The sequence below is a fragment of the Stegostoma tigrinum genome, chromosome 8 (assembly GCF_030684315.1).
Source record: "Stegostoma tigrinum isolate sSteTig4 chromosome 8, sSteTig4.hap1, whole genome shotgun sequence".
NCBI lineage: Eukaryota > Metazoa > Chordata > Chondrichthyes > Orectolobiformes > Stegostomatidae > Stegostoma > Stegostoma tigrinum.
In genome coordinates, this window is record NC_081361.1 from 36,493,666 (window position 1) to 36,514,007 (window position 20,342).

Below are 20,342 nucleotides of genomic sequence, written 5' to 3' on the forward strand. Positions count from 1 at the left end.
AGATTCGCTCTACATTCCCGATATTCTTGCAAAGCTTCGTCTGTCTTCAGTCGCCTAGACCTCATGTATGCTTCCTTTTTTCTCTTGGCTAGTCTCACAATTTCACCCGTCATCCATGGCTCCGTAATCTTGCCTTTTCTATTCCTCATTTTCACAGGAACATGTCTCTCCTGCACGCTAATCAACCTCTCCTTAAAAGCCTCCCACATATCAAATGTGGATTTACCTTCAAACAGTTTCTCCCAATCTACATTCCTCAGATCCTGCCGAATCTTGGTATAGTCGGTCTTCCCCCAGTTTAGTACTCTTCCTTTAGGACCACTCCTATCCTTGTCCATGAGTATTGTAAAATTTACGGAATTGTGCTCGCTATTTCCAAAGTAGTCCCCTACTGTAATATCAACCATCTGGCCGGGTTCATTCCCCAGCATCAGGTCCAGTATGGCCCTTTGCTGAGTTGGACTACATACATACTGCTCTGGAAAACCCTCCTGGACACACCTTACAAATTCTGCTCCGTCTTGACCCCCAACACTGAGTAAATCCCAGTCAATGTTGGGAAAATTAAAATCTCCCATCACCACCACCCTGTTTCTCCTACACCTTTCCATTATCTGTTTACATATTTGTACCTCTACCTCACGCTCGCTGTTGGGAGGCCTGTAGTACAGCCCCAGCATTGTTACCGCATCCTTCCTATTTCTGAGCTCTGCCCATATTGCCTCACTGCTCGAGTCCTCCACGGGGCCCTCCTTCAGTGCAGCTGTGATATCGTCTTTGACCATTACTGCAACTCCTCCACCAATTTTACCTCCCTCTCTATCCTGCCTGAAGCATCGATATCCTGGGACAACTAGTTGCCAGTCATGCCCTTCCCTCAACCAAGTCTCAGTAATAGCAATAACATCATACCTCCAGGTACCGATCCAAGACCTAAGCTCATCTGCCTTGTCTGCTATACTTCTCGCATTAAAACAAATGCACCTCAGACCACCTGTCCCTTTGTGTTCATCAAAAGATGAAGATGGACTCTATGATGAAGAGCAAGGACGGGGAATTGGAAGCAAAGCCAGTCAAATTTTCCAGTTCAGAACACAAGCTGAAATATCACAGGTACAGGCATTGCTGGACTAATGAAGAAGGTGAGGGACGGGACCTGAAGGACAAGGGGTCAGGTGATCACAGCAGCCATTTTAGGTCAGTATCTGTGCTTTTAAAAACCACTTTAATCCATGAAGGTTTGTGTAAAAAAAAGTCATATCAGACTCAAACCATCCAAATCTCCTAATCTCTCCGTGGGTGCCAGACCTGCTGAGTCAACAGCATTCTCTGTGATTGTGTCAGATCGCTTAGTTGACTGGATAGCTGTGACACCGAATAATAACAATGGCTTGGTTTTCGATCTGTAATGGTTGCAGTCATTCATGGTGATTTGTTGCTTTAAATCACATGACACCAGGTTATAGTCCAGCGGGTTTATTTGAAAATGTAAGTTTTTGGAGCCTGAGTCCTTCTTCAGGTGTTAGCGAGAGGAGTAGTATCAGACAAAGAACTTACAAGTAAAAGATCAAATCTGTAATCTTGTTAAATCTTTAATCAGTGAGACGGTTTTAATTGATTAATACAGTAGTAGATTCGCCAACTTTAGGTACATTTAAGTTGTCATTGGATAAGCGTATGGATGTACATGGAATAGTGTAGGTTAGATGGGCTTAAGATCGGTATGACAGGTCGGTACAACATCGAGGGTCGAAGGGACTGTACTGTGCTGTAATGTTCTATGTTCTATGTTCTATGTATATGTAAATTCCCAAATTCCTTTGAAGCTACTGTCAAAAATCAAAGATCAAAGAAAATAAGGTTTTATCAGTGTAAAGAAGAGGTGACATTTTAGTTCAGACATTGCATATTTGGTGTGAGGCCTCGTTTAGAATCTGCCTTGCACTGGTAAAACCTTTAGTTCTCTCAGGGCAGTGATTTCAAAGGAATTCAGGGTTTTACATTTACACATTAATCAATTAAAACCTTCTCACTGATTAAAGATTTAATAGCATCTTAGGTTTGTTTAGTACATCATCAATGATGTGAACCTTTGATCTTTACCTATAAATTCTGTGACTTATCCGACCTCTGTCGCTAACACCTGAAGAAGGAATAAGACTCTGAAAGCTTTAGTTTTTAAATAAACCTGTTAGACTATAACCTGGTGTTGTGTCATTTCTGACCTTGCCCACTCCAGTCCAACACCAGTACCTCCACATCATGGCTTCAAATTATGTCTCACATGTCGAGTGGTGCCCCTCAAGCTATATAACATGGAAAGAGATGCCTTTGTCCTCAGATTAAAACTAAAAGCTCTCATGGGCCATTTTTAGACAGCAGCTTAGTTCTATGGACAACACCTCAAATACTGGTAATCAATCATATAGTACATTATTCTAGTTACTGTGATATAGGGATAAAGGCTTTCGTTCATGGGAGACGAGCTTGTTTAGAATTTTGACTTCATACGGAGCATGAAATGAAAATATTGAGAGGCAGGTGGCCATTTGAACTGTCACTTATTAATTATAGAATGCCAACTAGTTTGGTCAGTAATCCTGCAGTTGTTCTCTGCCAAGTTCCAATGGTCCCCACAGGAAGTGCTCTTTAGCTCCAACTCCTGATTGACCACTTGAAGTGGAGAGCTGCAAATAGACCCACTATGGAGTATCCATGATGCTGAGGATATTGTCGACGTAACCTTTAGCAAGCTGGTCACACTACCAATCAGGACTACATAGGCAGAAAAGCGTTGGGTGACCACCAGGAAGACTAGTAGGCATAGGCAGGCAGCGCAGCTGTCCCCTGTGCCCATCCCCCTGTCAAACAGATATATCATGTTTGACACTGTTTGGGGGGTGGGGGAAGGTGGTGGCCTCTCAGGAGAAAGCAACAACAACCACATTTGTGGCACCATGGTTGGCTCTGTTCCACAGTAGGGGAGGAAAAAGTCTGGGGTCCTTTAGCAATAGTCTCAGCTGTTTCAGTGGTGGGAGTCTGGGAGAGAGCACATGGGCAGCCTAGGAAGGTAAGCTTTTCGACTGTAAAAGTCCTACCTCGCGTCACTGCGGTCTTTCAGTTGTTTCAGCAGTGGGAGTCTGGGAGAAAGTGCGAGGGCAGCCTGGGAAGGTAAGCTTCCACACAATAAATTTGGGAGTTAACTAATACCTGAGACACTACATGCATAGTGTCTCCCATCCTTCCACCTTCTCTAAGATATACTAGCACTGGAGGGGGTGCAGAGGAGATTCACTCAGTTGATTCCAGAGTTGAGAGGGTTGGATTATGAGGAGAGACTGAGTATACTGGGATTATACTCATTGGAATTCAGAAGAATGACAGGAGACCTTAGAGAAACATAAGATTATGAAGGGAATAGATAAGGTGGAGGCAGGGAGGTTGTTTCCGCTGGCAGGTGAAACTAGGACTGGAGGGCATTGGCTCAAAATAAAGGGAAGCAGATGTAAGACTGAGGCCAGGAGGAACTTCTTCACCCAAAGGGTTGTGAATCTGTGGAATTCCCTGCCCAGTGAAGCGTTTGAAGCTACCTCGCTGAATGTTTTTAAGACAAGGCTGGATAAATTTTTGAACAGTAAAGGAATTAAAGGTTATGGTGAGTGGGTGGGTAAGTGGAGCTGAGTCTCAAAAAGATCAGCCATGATCTTATTAAATGGCAGGATAGGCTTGAGGGACCAGGTGACCTACTCCTGCTCCTAGTTCTCATGTTCTTATGTTCTCATAAGTGAACTGACAGGAAGCTTTGTGGTAGCAGATGAGACTCTTGAATGGTAAGTTGCCTCCTTGGTGCCAATGTCAGGGATCTTCAGAATAGTTGCAGGGCATCCTGAAGAGGGAGAGTGAACAGCGAGCAACTGTGGTAAATGTTGGTACCAATGTCACAGATCAAAAAAAATGAGGTCATGCAACAGGAAATTAGTTAGGTTGCAGATTAAAGAGGAAGACTACTAAGGTTAATCTCCACTATACTCCCAGTGCCTAATGCTATTTAGTATAGGAATAACTCAGATGAACACCTGGCTGAAGGGATGGTGTAGGAGAGAGGGCTTCAGATATTTGGATCATTGAAACAGCTTCTGGCATAGGTGGACCAGACAAGCTTGATGGGTTGAACCTGAACCAGAATGGCTGTTATATCCTATCAGGGAGTTTTGCTCATGCGGTTGGAGATGTTTTAAACTGATTTTGCAGTGGGTTGAGGCACAGAGTGGAAGTAAAATCACAAGCAATGTCCGATTAAATATAGAAGGAGTGCCAGGACAGCCCATTAGGCAGAGAAGACATGGCCTGGATAACGTACTTCGGAGGCTCAGAAAGCTAACTTGTACCTATTTTAATGCAAGGTGCTTGATAGGTCAGGCAGATGATCCTACAGCATTATAAAAACCAAAAGAACCTTGGATGCTGTAAATCAGGAACAAAAACAAAGTTGCTGGAAAAGCTCGGCAGGTCTGGCAGCATCTGTGGAGGAGAAAATAGAGTTAATGCCTCGGGTCCGGTTCTGAGGAAGGGTCACCAGACCCAAAACGTTAAATCTGTTTTCTCCTCCACAGATGCTGCCAGACCTGCTGAGCTTTTCCAGCAACTTCGTTTTTGAACCTAGAGCATTGATAGCACGTGGAAATATGATATTGTTGCAATCTCTGAGACATGGTTGAAGGAAGAAAGGCTAATGACTTGCAGCTCAGAATTCCAGAGTGTAGAGATTTCAGGCACAAACAAGGGTAAGTAAGAGAGATGGGGACATTGCATTATTGATAAAGGAAACCATCACTGTAGTAATGAGGAAGGATGTCCTGGATAGATCTTAAATAAGAAAAAGGGGTAATTATCTTGCTGTGATCATACTGCAGGAGCCCAACAGTCAGAGGGAGATAGGGGATCAGATATGGAGGCAAATCACAGAAAGATGTGAGAAAATCAGGATTGTAGTTGGAGGGCATTTCAACTTTGCTTACATTAACTGGGATCGACTTAACGTGAAAGGATTAGCTGCGATAGCATTTTTAAAGTGCATCCAGGAGAGTATTTTGTGCCAATATGTAGATAGTCCCACTAGAGATGGTGCAATGCCAGACGTAATCCTAGGGAATGAAGCCAGTCGTGTGGTTGAAGTTTTAGTGGGTAAGCTTTTGGGGATAGTGATCATAATTCTGTAAATTTCAAGTTTCATTGTGGAAAGAGGTAAAGATCATGCAGAAGTTAAATATCTGAATTGAGGGAAGGCAATATCATTAGGCAGGATCTGGCAAACAGAGTGAGAGCAACAACTTGGAGTTAAGTCTATATTTGGAAAGTGGGAGTCTTTTAAAAGTGCTATAGTGAGGATTCAATGATAGCATGTTCTTCTCAGTGTGCTGGGAAAGGAGAGCAAGCCCAGGAAGCCAAGGATGTCAAGGGATATCAAGAGTTTGCTGAAGAAGGCTGTTCAGCATCTGTGGTTAGCACTGCTGCCTCACAGCACCAGGGATCCTGTTTCAATTCCATCCTCGGGTGACTGTCTGTGTGGACTTTGCACATTCTCCCTGTGTCTGCATGGGTTTCTTCCAAACGCTCTGGTTTCCTCCCCCAGTCAGAAGATGTGCAGGCTAGGTGGTTTAGCCGTGTTAAATTGTCCATAGTGTTCAGGGATGTGTAGATTAGGTGGGTTATAGGGGGATGGGTCTGGGTGGAATTCTCTGGGGATTGGTGTGGATTTATTGGGCTGAAGGGCCTGTTTCCACACTGTATGGATTCTATGGCAGAAAAAGAAGGAAGCTTATGTCAGGTATAGCTTATTAAAAAACTTCAAAAGTACAGAGAGTGTAGGAGATTTCTTAACAAGGAAAGTAGGAAGTAGGGCAAAGAGGGTCATTGAAATATCTTTGGCAGATGGGATCAAGGAAAACCCCAAGGCTTTTAATAAGTATATTAAAAGTAAGAGGATTGTCAGAAAAATAGTGGGAGCTCTTATAGCAACCTCCTATAGCAACCTATGCATTGAGCCAATGGTTGTGAGTGAGGTCTTAAACAAACACTCCTCATCTGTATTAATAATTGAGATTTTTGAAAAGATGGCTAAATATATTGGTGAAGGTAGTGCAGTTGATGTGGCATACATGGGCTTCAGTAAGGCCTTTGACAATAAGTGCAAGCTGATACATTTGGGGAGGTCTAATAAGGAAAGGATGTACGCAATGAACAGTAGGTCCCAGGGAGTACTGCGGAACAAAGGGACCTTGTTGTGCAAATCCATAGATCGCTGAAAGTGTCAGACAGACAGGGTGGTGGTGAAGGCATACAGGCCTTCATTAGCTAGGGCATAGAACATTGGGGAACAGCTAGGGGCAAGGAAGTCTTGTCATAACCATATAAAACATTAATTCGGCCAAAGACAGAATACTCTGCCCAGGGAGGCCTAGTGGTATTGTTGCAAGACTGTTAATTCAGAGATCCAGTTAATGTTCTAGGGACCCGATTCGAATCCTGCCACTGCACTTGGTGGAATTTGAATTCAGCAAAATATCTGAAATTAAGAATCTAACAACGATTGTGAATCCAGTGTCGATTGTCAGAAAAACCCCATCTGGTTCACTCATGTCCTTTAGGGAAGGCAACTGCCATCCTTACCTGGTCTGGCCTACATGTGACTCCAGACCCACAGCAATGTGATTGACTCATAACTGCCCCCTGAGCAATTAAGGATGGACAATAAATGCTGCCTAGACAGCAATGCCCCTCATCCCATGAATGAATAAAGAAAACAAAACATTCTGGTCACCACACTATCAGAAGGACATGATTGCACTGGAGAGATTTACCAGGATGTTGCCTGTGATGAACGGTCTCAGGAGATACTAGATAGGGCAGCTTTGTCTTCTTTGGAGTAAAGCAGACAGAAGGGAGATCTGATTGTGGTATACAAAATTATGAGAGGCATGGACAGGATAGATTGTGAGAATCTTTTCCCCAGGCCAGACAGGCCCAAGATCAGAGGGCATAAGTGTAAGGTGAAAAGTGAATGGTTTAGAGGTGATCTGAGAAAAAAAAATTCACCCAAAGTGTGGTAGAAATATGCTGCCTGAGAGGGTGGTGGAGGAAGGTGCTCTTGCAACATTTAAGAAGCATCTGAATGAGCACTTAAAATGCCTGGGCATTGTGGGTTATGGACCAACTGCAGGTAAATGGGATTAGTGTAGTTTGAGTTTGTTGGTCAGCATAGACATGATGGGTTGAAGGGTCTGTTTCTATTCTGTATGACTCTATGACTCACTGTATGATTCTAGGAGTTAGAGTGAAAGCCCCAATAGTTTCAAGGCCAAAGGTTTCAAGATATCCAACAGCATAATTTCCCTTTCGTTCGGTCAGCCATCTTTTCTTTTTAGGCCAGGTAACAGTTGTACAATATAAAATCTCAGTCAATCCTCCTTCGTTTCAAATTACATTTGCACAGATCTAATCATCTTAGTCGGTACAATCCTGAATATTGTATTAGAGCTTCAGTATTCAGTGTACTTTTGTCTTTGATCTGATTTAATTTTTATTCATGAAATGTTTGTGGTTAGATAATAGTATAAACATAATTTGTCATGTAAAAATGAATTATTTTATTTGGATATGGATCACATTATATCAGTTTAATGTGATGGCTTTGCAATGTTTCTAATGGGAATGACAGCCTAATTTGTTTTTCTTTGGCTTAGAGAACAACTCCTAAATGTTCAAAATATTTTCTAGACAGGAAGTTACATTGTCCAAGTCCACCAGATGTAGCCAACGCAGACAAAAATGTTAGGTACGAAGGCAGCGTTACTTATTACTGTCACTCTGGATACGAGATGGAAGGATCAGAAGAAATCCAGTGCATCAATGGGCAATGGTCGGCAGTACCAACATGCAATATTCCTGGTGGTGAATAAAATATTAAAATTACTTAAGTTGAAGCAGGAGAAACTTATTTTTCAATTATTATGAGAATTACTGACAAGATCTTTTGTTGACCATTCCTTACTGTTCTGAAAAAAGTTGTTGGTGAGCTGCTAAAAATGTGGTCAATCCAATGGTCTGAGATAGACAACATCAGAGAACCAGGGCAGGCTAGCATGGACTGCTGAAGTAAGAATTTAATATGCCGACACAGAGAATAGGAGTATATTGAGTGAAATTGATGCTGTAATGCAGTTTTAAGCGTAAGTCATGATAGTCACCCATGCTTGACATGGCTACAAGCTGGTTGATGGGAGTTAAATCTTTCATGAAGAGTTGAGAAAGAATAGGGGGACTTTATGCAGGGAAGGAGTTGGCTCATTATTCAAGATAGCTATTGCAACATAGAGATGACCTAACTAGGGAAAAGCTATCAGTGAAGACTCCATCGTCAGAATTAGGGAATAATTGAGAAATTAAGACGGGAAAGGGGGTGAGACGCAAGTCTCCAAATATCAAAAATGCAGTGTCATAATGTATTGGCTTAAAGCAGATGGTTGGATGAACAATGAAGGATATTCGATCCATTCATTGTGAGATGAGCATTAGGCCCCTGTGAAGCCCTGATGCACAGATATACATGGGATTTGCCCAGGAGGTTCAAACTTTCACTGGGCTGATTCACTGGTGACATTCACTGCAAATGTCTCTAAACCAGTGGTTTGGAGGGTGACTTGATCCAGGTTGGGGGATTTAATCAGATACTTGCCCATAAAATGTAACAGAACTGAATGCCTAGTGTAAGCCATGTAGATCAACTAAGCAACACAACTGACCAGTCTCCAGCCCCAGAATTACTCCACTAACCGCTCAACTAACCTGCCTGAGCAGCTAACCACTTCACTGATTCAAAATGCACAACCATCCAACACCACAAAGTTCCCCACAACCTGACTTGGCTGTGCCCTGCCAAATCCTACCTGACTAACTCACATTCCCTCACCCTGTTGAACTAACACCTAATCATGCTCCACTCCCCAAATTAAGCACTCTTCCAACCATTCAACTTCGAGTGATCCAACTACCCACCTCACACAGTTGCCCACCAGTTCTCCAAATCAATTGGCCATTTATTCATTCATAAAGTGGCTTGGACCTTTGACAGCTTGGCACATGTGGTAGCCCTGTAAATAGTGGAACATAGCGAGTTTTGAGAAGATTTGTAGCTCAGGCTGAGGTTCTGGATATGAGATTCCTCACTGAGCTGGAAGGTTCATTTTCAGACATTTCGTCACCATTCTAGGTAACATCATCAGTGAGCCTCCGACGAAGCGCTGGTGTTATGTCCCGCTTTCTATTTATCTGGTTAGGTTTCCTTGGGTTGGTGATGTCATTGCCTGCATTGGTGATGTCATTTCCTGTTCTTTTTCTCAGGCGATGGTAAATTGGCTCCAAATCCATGTGTTTGTTGATGGAGTTCCGGTTGGAATGCCATGCTTCTAGGAATTCTCGTGCGTGTCTCTGTTTGGCTTGTCCTAGGATGGATGTGTTGTCCCAATCAAAGTGGTGTCCTTCCTTATCTGTATGTAAGGATACGAGTGATAGTGGGTCATGTCGTTTTGTGGCTAGTTGATGTTCATGTATCCTGGTGGCTAGCTTTCTGCCAGTTTGTCCAATGTAGTGTTTGTTACAGTTCTTGCAAGGTATTTTGTAGATGACGTTTGTTTTGTTTGTTGTCTGTATCGGGTCTTTTAAGTTCATTAGCTGCTGTTTTAGTGTGTTGGGGGGCTTGTGAGCTACCCTGATGCCAAGAGGTCTGAGTAGTCTGGCAGTCATTTCGGAAATGTCTTTGATGTAGGGGAGAGTGGTTATGGTTTCTGAGCCCGTTTTGTCTGTTTGTTTGGGTTTGTTGCTGAGGAATCGGCGGACTGTGTTCATAGGGTACCCATTCTTTTTGAATACGCTGTATAGGTGATTTTCCTCTGCTCTGCGTAGTTCCTCTGTGCTGCAGGGTGTGGTGGCTCATTGGAATAATGTTCTAATGCAGCTTCGTTTGTGGGTGTTGGGATGGTTGCTCCTGTAGTTCAGTATTTGGTCCGTATGTGTTGTTTTCCTGTAGACGCTGGTTTGAAGCTCCCCATTGGCTGTTCGCTCTACTGTGACATCTAGGAATGGCAGTTTGTTGTTGTTTTCCTCCTCTGTTGTGAATGTTATGCCAGTAAAGGTATTATTGATGGTCTTGAAGGTTTCCTCTAATTTGTTTTGTTTAGTGATGACAAAGGTGTCATCCACATAGCGGACCCAAAGTTTGGGTTGGATGATTGGCAGAGCTGTTTGTTCGAGTCTCTGCATTACTGCCTCTGCTAAGAACCCTGATATCGGAGATCCCATGGGTGTACCGTTGGTTTGTCTGTAGGTTTTGTTATTGAAAGTGAAGTGGGTGGTGAGGCATAGGTCCACTAGCTTGATGATGTTGTCCTTGCTGATGAGGTTGGTGGTGTCTGGTGTATGTGTCGTCGGTTCTTCTAATAGTGTAGTCAGTGTTTCTTTGGCCAGGTTGATGTTGATGGATGTGAACAGGGCTGTTACGTCAAAGGAGACCATTATTTCATCCTCTTCTATCTTGGTGTCCTTGATGGTGTTCAGGAATTCTTGGGTGGAGCGAATGGAGTGGTGGGAGTCTTCTACTAGGTGTTTTAGTCTTTGGTGTAGTTCCTTGGCTAATCTGTAGGTTGGTGTTCCAGGTAGCGACACTATGGGTCTGAGGGGGGCTCCTGGTTTGTGAATTTTTGGTAGTCCGTAGAAGCGTGGTGTGTTGGATCCATCTGGTTTCATTTTTTGGAAGTCTCTCTTGTTTAATTCTCCAGATTTTTGAAGTTTTTGCAAGAACTGTGACAAACACTACATTGGACAAACTGGTAGAAAGCTAGCCACCAGAATACATGAACATCAACTAGCCACAAAATGACATGACCCACTATCATTCGTATCCTTACATACAGATGAGGAAGGACACCACTTTGATTGGGACAACACATCCATCCCAGGACAAGCCAAACAGAGACACGCACGAGAATTCCTAGAAGAATGGCATTCCAACCAGAACTCCATCAACAAACACATGGATTTGGAGCCAATCTACCATCTCCTGAGAAAAAGAACAGGAAATGACATCACCAATGCAGGAAATGACATCACCAACCCAAGGAAACCTAACCAGTTAATTAGAAAGCGGGACATAACACCAGCGCTTCGTCGGAGGCTCACTGATGATGTTACCTAGAATGGTGACAAAACGTCTGAAAATGAACCTTCCAGCTCAGCGAGCAACCTCACATCCAGAACAGCGGAACATGTCCGGCTCTTCCCCTGACTCTATTGGACTTACCCTGGAGACACTGCATTGTCCATTTCTGCTGCAGCTGGCATTGGAAAATCCCAGCAAAAATGAATAGTTTTGTTGGGTTGGGAAAAGCTTCCCTGGCAGCAGCAATGCACCCAGCATTGCCTCTCACTGCAAGGTTGAGGCCATTACCTCAAAGGTTAGTGAGGCTTATAGAAAAAGCAAAGTTGTTTTAAATGGGAGATATTTTCATAAGCTGTCATGTCAGAAAGGTTATGAATTTCTTCAGTGCATTAACGATCGTTTTCGGAAGCCACATGTTCCAGAACCAATAAGTGGGAAGGCTAAACTTGTCTTAAGTAAGGGGACCAACTTTGTTAATAGTCCATCAGTAAGGAAACAATTATCTCAGTGATTGTAATAGGATCAAATTCAATGCTGGGTCTGAAAAAAGAGATTAAGCACAATTGCCTAAGATTCCGGATTTTGGTAAGGCTAACCTTAACTGATGAAACTGAGACAGGCAGCAGTAAATTTTGAAAAACAATTTGGAAAGGAAATGCTCCTAAGTTTAATTGTAATATAAATTAAGAAATGAATAAAAGTAAATGTATTTTTTGCATTCTGTTCATAAAATTCAAATTTAGGCTGTGAAGATCCACCTCGCATAAAGGATGGAGACAAAGAGGGTCTTTCTAAATATTGGTATCAGCATGGTGACACTATCACATATTGGTGTCAGAATTCATATGTTTTGGATGGACCAAGAAAAGCTAAATGCTCAAGTGGGAAGTGGTCAGCTGCTCCACGCTGTATTCGTAAGTTGTTTCTCAATATTTATTCCAAGACTCAGTCATAAAATAGGGCTTTTCAGATACTTGTAAATAATTAATTGGCAACAAATGGTTTTAGAACATAGAACATAGAACATAGAACAGTACAGCACAGAACAGGCCCTTCAGCCCACGATGTTGTGCCGACCATTGGTCCTCATGTATGCACCCTCAAATTTCTGTGACCATATGCATGTCCAACAGTCTCTTAAATGTCCCCAATGACCTTGCATCCACAACTGCTGCTGGCAACGCATTCCATGCTCTCACAACTCTCTGTGTAAATAACCCGCCTCTGACATCCCCTCCATACTTTCCTCCAACCAGCTTAAAACTATGACCCCTTGTGTTAGCCTTTTCTGCCCTGGGAAATAGTCTCTGGCTTGGGTTTTGTTTTTCTTAAAATATTATCCGTAGGTTGCGGGTATCACTGGCTAAGCCAGCATTAAATGCGTCTCCTTAATTGAGCATAGTTGACAGGCAGCCATTGCCATGTGGACTGGAATCACATTTCTGCCAGACCAGGTAAGGATTTCATATCTCAGTGAACAAGATAGGTTTGACTACAATCGACAGGGGTTGCACAGTTGCCAATATAATAGTGATTTATTTGTCTCAAATTTCACCATAAGCTGTGGTGAGATTCTAAAACTTGTCCCCAGAAAATTAATCTAAGGGTCCCGTAATATTATCACCACACCGCTGCCTCGCCCTTGTCGTGTTGAACAAGATGAAAGAACAGTGAGAAATGATTGATTAGACAGACTTTAAATAGTGAATTAAGATGCTGTTTCTTTTCCTGGTTGGACAGCTTTTGTTCAAAGGACATGGTTTCGCTGACATACAATCAATTCTAACTTGAGGTTACTTCTGCTGCCATGGACTTGTTTCACATTGATCCGTGTTTTTGAACTGTTGCCTTCGCAGAAGAATGGCAACTACTAATGCTGCTCTACCTTGGACCCCTGATTAGGAAAACCGAAGGTTGAAACTTAAGTTTTTGGCAAAGTGACAGTTTCATTGAGCTCCATAGTTGATTTTCTCTCTGTGAGGTTCAGGAGGATTTCTCACAGTGTCTCACCAAACTCACCTCATTACCTGTGCCATGCTGGTAGTGCCCCTATCTCTTTTAATTCTAGCCCCATCCTACACTTGCCATATCCCAAACAACTCACCATTGCTGGGATATCCCAGAATGAATGACGTCTCTGGCTCCATTGACAAAAGGCCAATGTGAACACAGGCAAGCACTATCAGTCTGGAACAGCTCCGCACAGATCTCTCATTTGTCCCTGACAAGGCGGAGAATAGAAAATGCAGAGGTATCTTGGCAGGTCTGGTAGCATCAGTGGAGACAGAAACGGAGTTACCATTTATAGTTCAGCATGGCTCTTTTTCAGGTTTGATCTGTTTTCCTTTTACCATTCTCCACCATCTCTGTTGTGTAGGCCTGCCAGTGGGACAGGATATTCCTAGGGATGATACACTGTTGTCTGGGTTATTACTTGTGAGGTACAATTCTGGATATCTCTAATGTACTCAACACCTCTCCCAATTTTGGCACAAGCTCCCTGATGACATTGAAAAGACGACAAGGCTAGGCTTGCATTGGTTGATTCCAATGGCTAGGACAAAGCTGGCTGGTCCATCTAATGTATCACACCTGGTGTCACATGTAGTGCAGACTAGTTAAAGAACAAAGAATAACAAAGAACAAGGACAGCATAGGAACAGGCCCCTTGGCCCACCAAGCCTGCATTGACACGTGATGCATTTCTAAACTGAAAATCTTTTTACCTCTATGTAGTCCATATTCCTCTATTCCCTGCCTATTCAATATCATATAAGAGATGCCTCTTAAATGTTGCTGTTGTAATCACCTCCACCACTTCCTCTGGCAGTGCATTCCAGGCATTTACCACCTTCTGTGTAAAAGTAAAACTTGTGTCTCTTATCTTCTTTAAGTTTACCCCCTTTTACCTTAAACCAGTGTCGCCCAGTAATTGGTATTTCTACCCTGAGAAAAAGACTCTGTCTATCCATTCTACCCATGCCTTTCATAATTTTGTAAATTTCTATCTGGTCACCCCTTAGTCTTCAACATTCAAGTGAAATCAAACCAAATTGGTCTCATCTCATCATTGCTATCCCTCTCCAAACCAGGCTGGTAAAGTGTTTCTGTACCCTATTCAAAGCTTTCACATTCTTCTGGTAGTGTGATGACCAGAACTGTACAGGATATTCCAAATATGGCCTATCTAAAGTTCTATACAACATAATTTGCCAACTTTTATACTCTATGTCTTAACTGATGAAGGCAAGCATGTCAAAATGTTATCTTGACCACTTTATCCATTTCTGTTGCCACTTTCAGGGAACTGTGGACTTATACGTCTAGATGCCTCTGTATGTTGATGCTACTAAGGGCTCTGCCATTAATTGCTTAGAACAGCTGATTTCCTTCCCTAACCGGGTATGAGTGAACCAGATGGTTAAACGGTCACCATTAGATAACCTATTAATTAGAGAGTTTTTTTAATTAAAATAAACTTTCAACATCTGCTCTGGTGGGATTCAAACAAATGCCCAGGATTCTGGATTGCTAGTCCAGCAATGATATCATGACAACATTGCTTTCCCACTTTAATAATGTCGCCTCATGCTCATTATCCAGATGAACAGAGAGTGTGGAGGATCTTGCACACTCCAGTAGAAAGAGCAGTGGAAACCCCTATCTCCAGCATTTGTTCCTGTCGCTTGTGCTGTATAGCCCACTATGTGGCAACATGAAAGCTGAACTGTCCAGTGACTCATCATCAGAACTTTGAGTAGCTAGGAAAAGGAAGTATGTGGATACAATCATTTACTGAGCTTCAGTCCTCTTCCTGCTCTCTATTTGAGAAGCAGCTCCTTGTGTTGTCTCTATTCATTCTCCCTGTCTTGCTTTTGATTGATTGATTTTGATTGATCCATTTTCACATGTACCGGAGTACAGTGAAACTCTTTGTTTAAGAGCAGTACAAGCAGTTCATAGTAGGCAAGATATATATATATATATATATATATATATACATACACACACAGAGTCCATTCATCAGTCAAATAGTGGCCGGGAAGCAACTGTTCCTGAACCTGCTTGTGCATGTGTTCAATCTTCAGTATCTTCTGCCTGATGGAAGAGGTTAAAGGAGATCATTACTGGGGTGTGATTGGTCTTTGATGATATTGGCAGTATTTCTGTGGCAGTGAGCCATGTAAATAGAGTCCATGGCTGGAAGGTTGGCTTCCATGATGGTCTGGGCTGAGCACACCACCTTCTGTAGTTTCTTACAGTCCTGGGCAGACCAGTTGCCAAACCAGGCCATTATGCACTTGGACAGTATGTTTTCAATGATGCATTTGTAAAAGTTAATGAGGGACCTTATGGACATGCAAAATTTCCTGAGCCTCCTGAGGAAGAAGAGGCGTTGTTTTTCCTTCTTGATGGTCGCATTTATGTGGGAAGACCAGGACAGGTTGTTGGTTACTGTCGCTCTGAGGAACTTCATGCTCTCTACCCTCTCAACCTCAGTTTTCTTAATGTACATGGGGATGTGTTCTCCTCCTTTATTTCGGAAGTCAATGATCAGTTCTTTTGTTTTTCCAATGTTGAGAGAGAGGTGGTTTTTATTGCACCATGTCTCCAAGTCCTCTACCTTACTTCCGTATTTTGATTAATTGCTGTTAGATATCCGTCCCACTACGGTGGTGTCATCAGCAAACTTTTAGATGGCTTTCATTTGGAATTTGGCAACATAGTCGTCAGTGTACAGTGAGTACAGTAGGAGGCTGAGATCGCATCCTTGTGTTGAGTGTTGTTGTGGAGGGAGGTACAGTTACCTATCCTCACTGATTGAGGCCTATGGGTCAGAAAGCTGAGAATCCACTTGCAGAGGGTAGAGCCGAGACCAAGGCCATGCAGTTTGGAGATTAGCCTGGAGGGGATAATGATGTTGAAGGCAGAGCTGTAGTTGATGAGCAGGAATTCGATGTGGTGTCTTTGTCATCCAAATATTCCAGGGATGAGTTCAGGACTGGGGATATGGCATCCGCTGTGGACCTGTTATGTCAGTAGGCAAACTGTAGGGGATTGAGACAGGCTGGGAGACTGGACTTGATGTTGGCCATGACTAGCATCTCCAAGCACTTCATGATTATTGAGGTCAGAGCCACAGAGCAGTAGTCATTAAGGCAGATTACATTTGCTTTCATAGGCACATGTTGGTGGCGGTCTTCTTGAAGCAGGTGGGGACTTGGCTTGCAGGAGGGAGAGGTTGCAAATGTTGGTGAATGCCTCTGCTAGCTAGTCCACACAGGATCTGAGTGTTTGGCTGGGGACACTGTATGGGCCTATCACTTCCTTTGGGTTGCTCCCTGGAAGACCCATTTGACATCTGCGACGGTGATGGAGGGAACAGGTGTGTCTGGGGCCTTCGGGGTAGGTACTCACCTAAGAAGAACACAATGCCGTGACCTGATTTTCTGGGGTGTGGGCTGGGGATGGAGCGGTAGGTTCTTCCTCCCAACTTACAAGTAGAAGCTGAAACTGGAGGATCTTGCACAAAGGGAAGCACAACACAGATCCAAAGCTGTGAAAGGCCGTCTCCGGTACTGGTCTGAATTGGAGGACTGGTCTGTGTTCAAGTACTCGGCAGCAAACCTACATGAGTACGCCACCATCGTCACGGACTTCATTGGCAAGTGCACGGAGGAATGTAGCAGTGATCCAGGATGTTTGGCCCTCTGGTAGGACGGGAGATGTATTGGTGGTACTTCGGTAGCGCCCACTTGAGGTTGGCTTGGTTGAAGTTGCCAGCCACAATAAATAGGGCTTTGGGAAATAGGTGGATAAAAACTACTTCATCCATGACTGGGAACTAATGGTCCAAGTACGGCCCAATTTAACTCCATTTGTCTGGGAAATTATTATTTTATAGGTACTAAAATACGCGAAAGTTAAGTATAACTAACTTGATTGTGTTTTTCTCTGATTCAGCGCCATGTAGCATATCAGTCCAGGACCTTGAAGCTAATGATGTCCACTTAGATTGGACATTGACGGAAACAGTATTTCTGAAACATGGAGACCGTGTAAAATTTAAATGCCCCAGTGATTTACATATTCAAGCTCCTGCAGAACGATCTTGCAGAAACGGAAGCTTAGAAATTCCCAAATGCCTCAGTGGTAAGTAAAACCAAATAATCCTGTGACATCATTGGTTTGATTTGCTGTTTGATTGCATATTTCCTGTTGTTAATTATACTTTAACAAAACAACTTATTGCATCTGCTATATGAAATATTATAAATATATAGAAAATTCCTTATGGTGGCTCAGCATGGCATCAGGGACCCTGATTCAATTCCGGCCTCAGGCGACTGTATGTGTGGAGTTTGCAAATTCTCCTCGTGTCTGCATGCGTTTCTTCTGTGTGCTCCCGTTTCCTCCCACAGTCCAAAGACGTGCAGGCTGGGTGGATTGGCCATACTAAATTGCCCATAGTGCTCAGGGAGGCGTAGATTAGGGGGATGCTCTGTGGCTCGGTGTAAACTTGTTGGGCTGAAGGGCTTGTTTCCACACTGTAGGGATTCTTTAAGAGGAAAAAAGAAAACAATTTTCATGTGTTTCAGTTAACATGAGAATAACATAGAGCTGTGATTTCCCAAAGAGTTGGATCTAGTGATTTTATAATACAGCAAAAGTTTAGAAATTACTCTCTAGTGCCAATAGACAATGCAAAGTTTTAGCATAACCTAATATCTGTTCCAAACTCCAGACATTTGGAAAAACAAAAGCTTTCTAATGACCACAGCAAATCAATGCATGCTTCAAAAACTCAGCTGATGGACAATCCCAACACTTGCCCTGATCTATGATAAAAGGGTGTCAAATCATACACAGGTCAGGATATCAAGTAATCATAATCTCTGGTAGAAAGTTCCATAATGAGGGTTTACCACAACCTTTCTCCACAACCATCCTATCCTGATCTGGTATTTAATGAATCTGATGAAGGATCTAGGCCCAAAATGTCAGCTCTTGTGCTCCTCAGATACTGCTTGGCCTGCTGTTTTCATCCAGCCCCACACTTTGTTATCTTGGATTCTCCAGCATCTGCAGTTCCCATTATCTCTGGTATTTAATGAATTTGGATTAATGAGGAATTGGAGTGCTTCTTGTCTTTTGAGGTTAGGGCACCATAGATCTATACATTATATTCTAATTTCTGCAAAGTGGAATCAAGAATGTTTTCATATATGCAGCATTGCGCATTATGTCACCTCCAGAATAATTTGGATGCTGTTGGTTATTTTCAGTACCTATACAATAGCAGGATCCATTTTAATTTTCGTCATTTATAACTACGAAGTAAGTAGTGTATTATTTTAACGTATGATTGTATGTGAATACGTTGTGGTCTGCAATTGCATGTATCAGATAATCAGAAGGCTGTAATGGAATATATTTTAGTGGCTGACAGATTTAGCTTGGAGCTGACAGGAATATTCCTGCTCCTTCTAGCTTCACAGTCAGCTATGTATCTTATTAAAACATGCGTCTGTGTGGCTGCAAGTCTGTTAAGGAACTTTCATTTGCATATTATATAAATGCTGCAATCAGGATCAACCTCTTGTTCATTTAGTCTTCAAACTGATGTCAAACTCTTTATTAGCATACTGAACAGCCTTCATGCCCGAATTAGAATTACTAAGGACCCCGTGCAATGCCCAAACCAATATTGTACAGGACACAATATTTGTGCTTCCTGATGTTTTCCATTTTGCACTGCTGTGCCAAATGGACTGAACCATTACTGGGCCTTAGAGCCTCTGCTTAAAAGATCTGATTTAATTATATATATCTATGCAAGCACTTTAGTGACATCAGTTATGATTGCAAAGATATTTATAAGGAAAAATGTAAAGTAATTTAATCTGATTTTGTGAGTTTTGCTCATTTTGTACGCTAGATTAGAACTAATCATTTTTTAGTCTCAGTTCTCTATTCTCTTAACATCCCTTACAACTTTTGTGTTTTCTTTCAGATCTCCCATCTCAGATACTTTCCCAGCCCCCAAGGTCCTCCCTAAATCTGCACCACATCTGAACCTTGCTAATCTCAGGTGTTCGGTCCTCAATTTCTAGCATTAACCACTAAATGCCCTCTCTCATTGCTCCACTCCTCAAAACCCCCCTTTCCAATTTGCCTTTTACTTTGATGTATCCCAATCATTTTACATGTGGTTCAGACTCAAAATTTGATTTGATAACATTCTTGTGAAGCGTGTAGGAACAATTTGCTATGTTAATAACACTAAGTGAATATTAATTCTTGTTCATCCTAAAAAATTGTGAACCAACTCTCATTTCTTCCCTTTTTGTTAGCTTGTTATCATGTCCTCCTCTCCCCCCATCCCAGTTACTGTCCTTTCCAGTCCGGCAGTGAATGCACCATTGTGCTGCCATTCTCACATTCCGATCACTTAATCTGAGCTATCAACATCTTTTCTCCCCCAACACTCTACACCCACTACAATCCCACCTCCTAACCTATAGCATAAATGCTGTCCCCTCCACACTTCACTTCAGTTGTGATGAAGAGTTATCTAGACTTGAAGTTTTAGCTTGCTCTCTCCCCATGATGGATCCTGTCTGACCTGCTGTGATCTCCAGCATTAGACAAGATAACAGAGTAGAACCAGTTCAATTGTAATCCACTCATGTTAGAGGTTATGGAAGTAATAGCAGAGGGGAAGTAATTACTGAGGCACTATTTCATGTATGTAAAATTCACCCAAAAAGTAAACACTGCCAGACAGCTACATGAATTCCTAAATTTAACAATGGTGATGTAGTCCAGGTAATCATCGAAAAATCAGTTCAAAGATGTAATTCAAAATCTAAAATGAGTTTCAATAGACCAATTTTATTCAGTCTTTTGAAAAGTGAAGGCTGAGGCCTGGCCTAATGGAGGCCTTTAAGATTATGTGTTTAATAGGACGGAAAAATTATTTCCTTTTGCGTCATCAGTCACAGGATAATCATGAATGGCACCAACAGGATGTAAAACACATTCCACATGGAGTGGTTGAGACAATAGCACAGATCGATTTAGGAGGAAACTAGAAAAGCATGTGAGGGAAAATCAATGAAGGGATACG

The 20,342-nt window shown here is 42.4% G+C and overlaps 1 protein-coding gene across 1 annotated transcript in view; it reads left to right on the plus strand.

Annotated features, from left to right (window-relative positions):
* Positions 1–20,342, plus strand: part of LOC125456673 (complement factor H-like) — a 77,194-nt gene that overhangs the window by 42,567 nt on the left and 14,285 nt on the right. Inside the window, exons 11-13 of the mRNA XM_048540028.2 lie at positions 7,777–7,950; positions 11,956–12,126; positions 17,177–17,365. Of these exons, the coding sequence (XP_048395985.1) occupies positions 7,777–7,950; positions 11,956–12,126; positions 17,177–17,365 (534 nt within the window). The remainder of the gene's footprint in view (positions 1–7,776; positions 7,951–11,955; positions 12,127–17,176; positions 17,366–20,342) is intronic.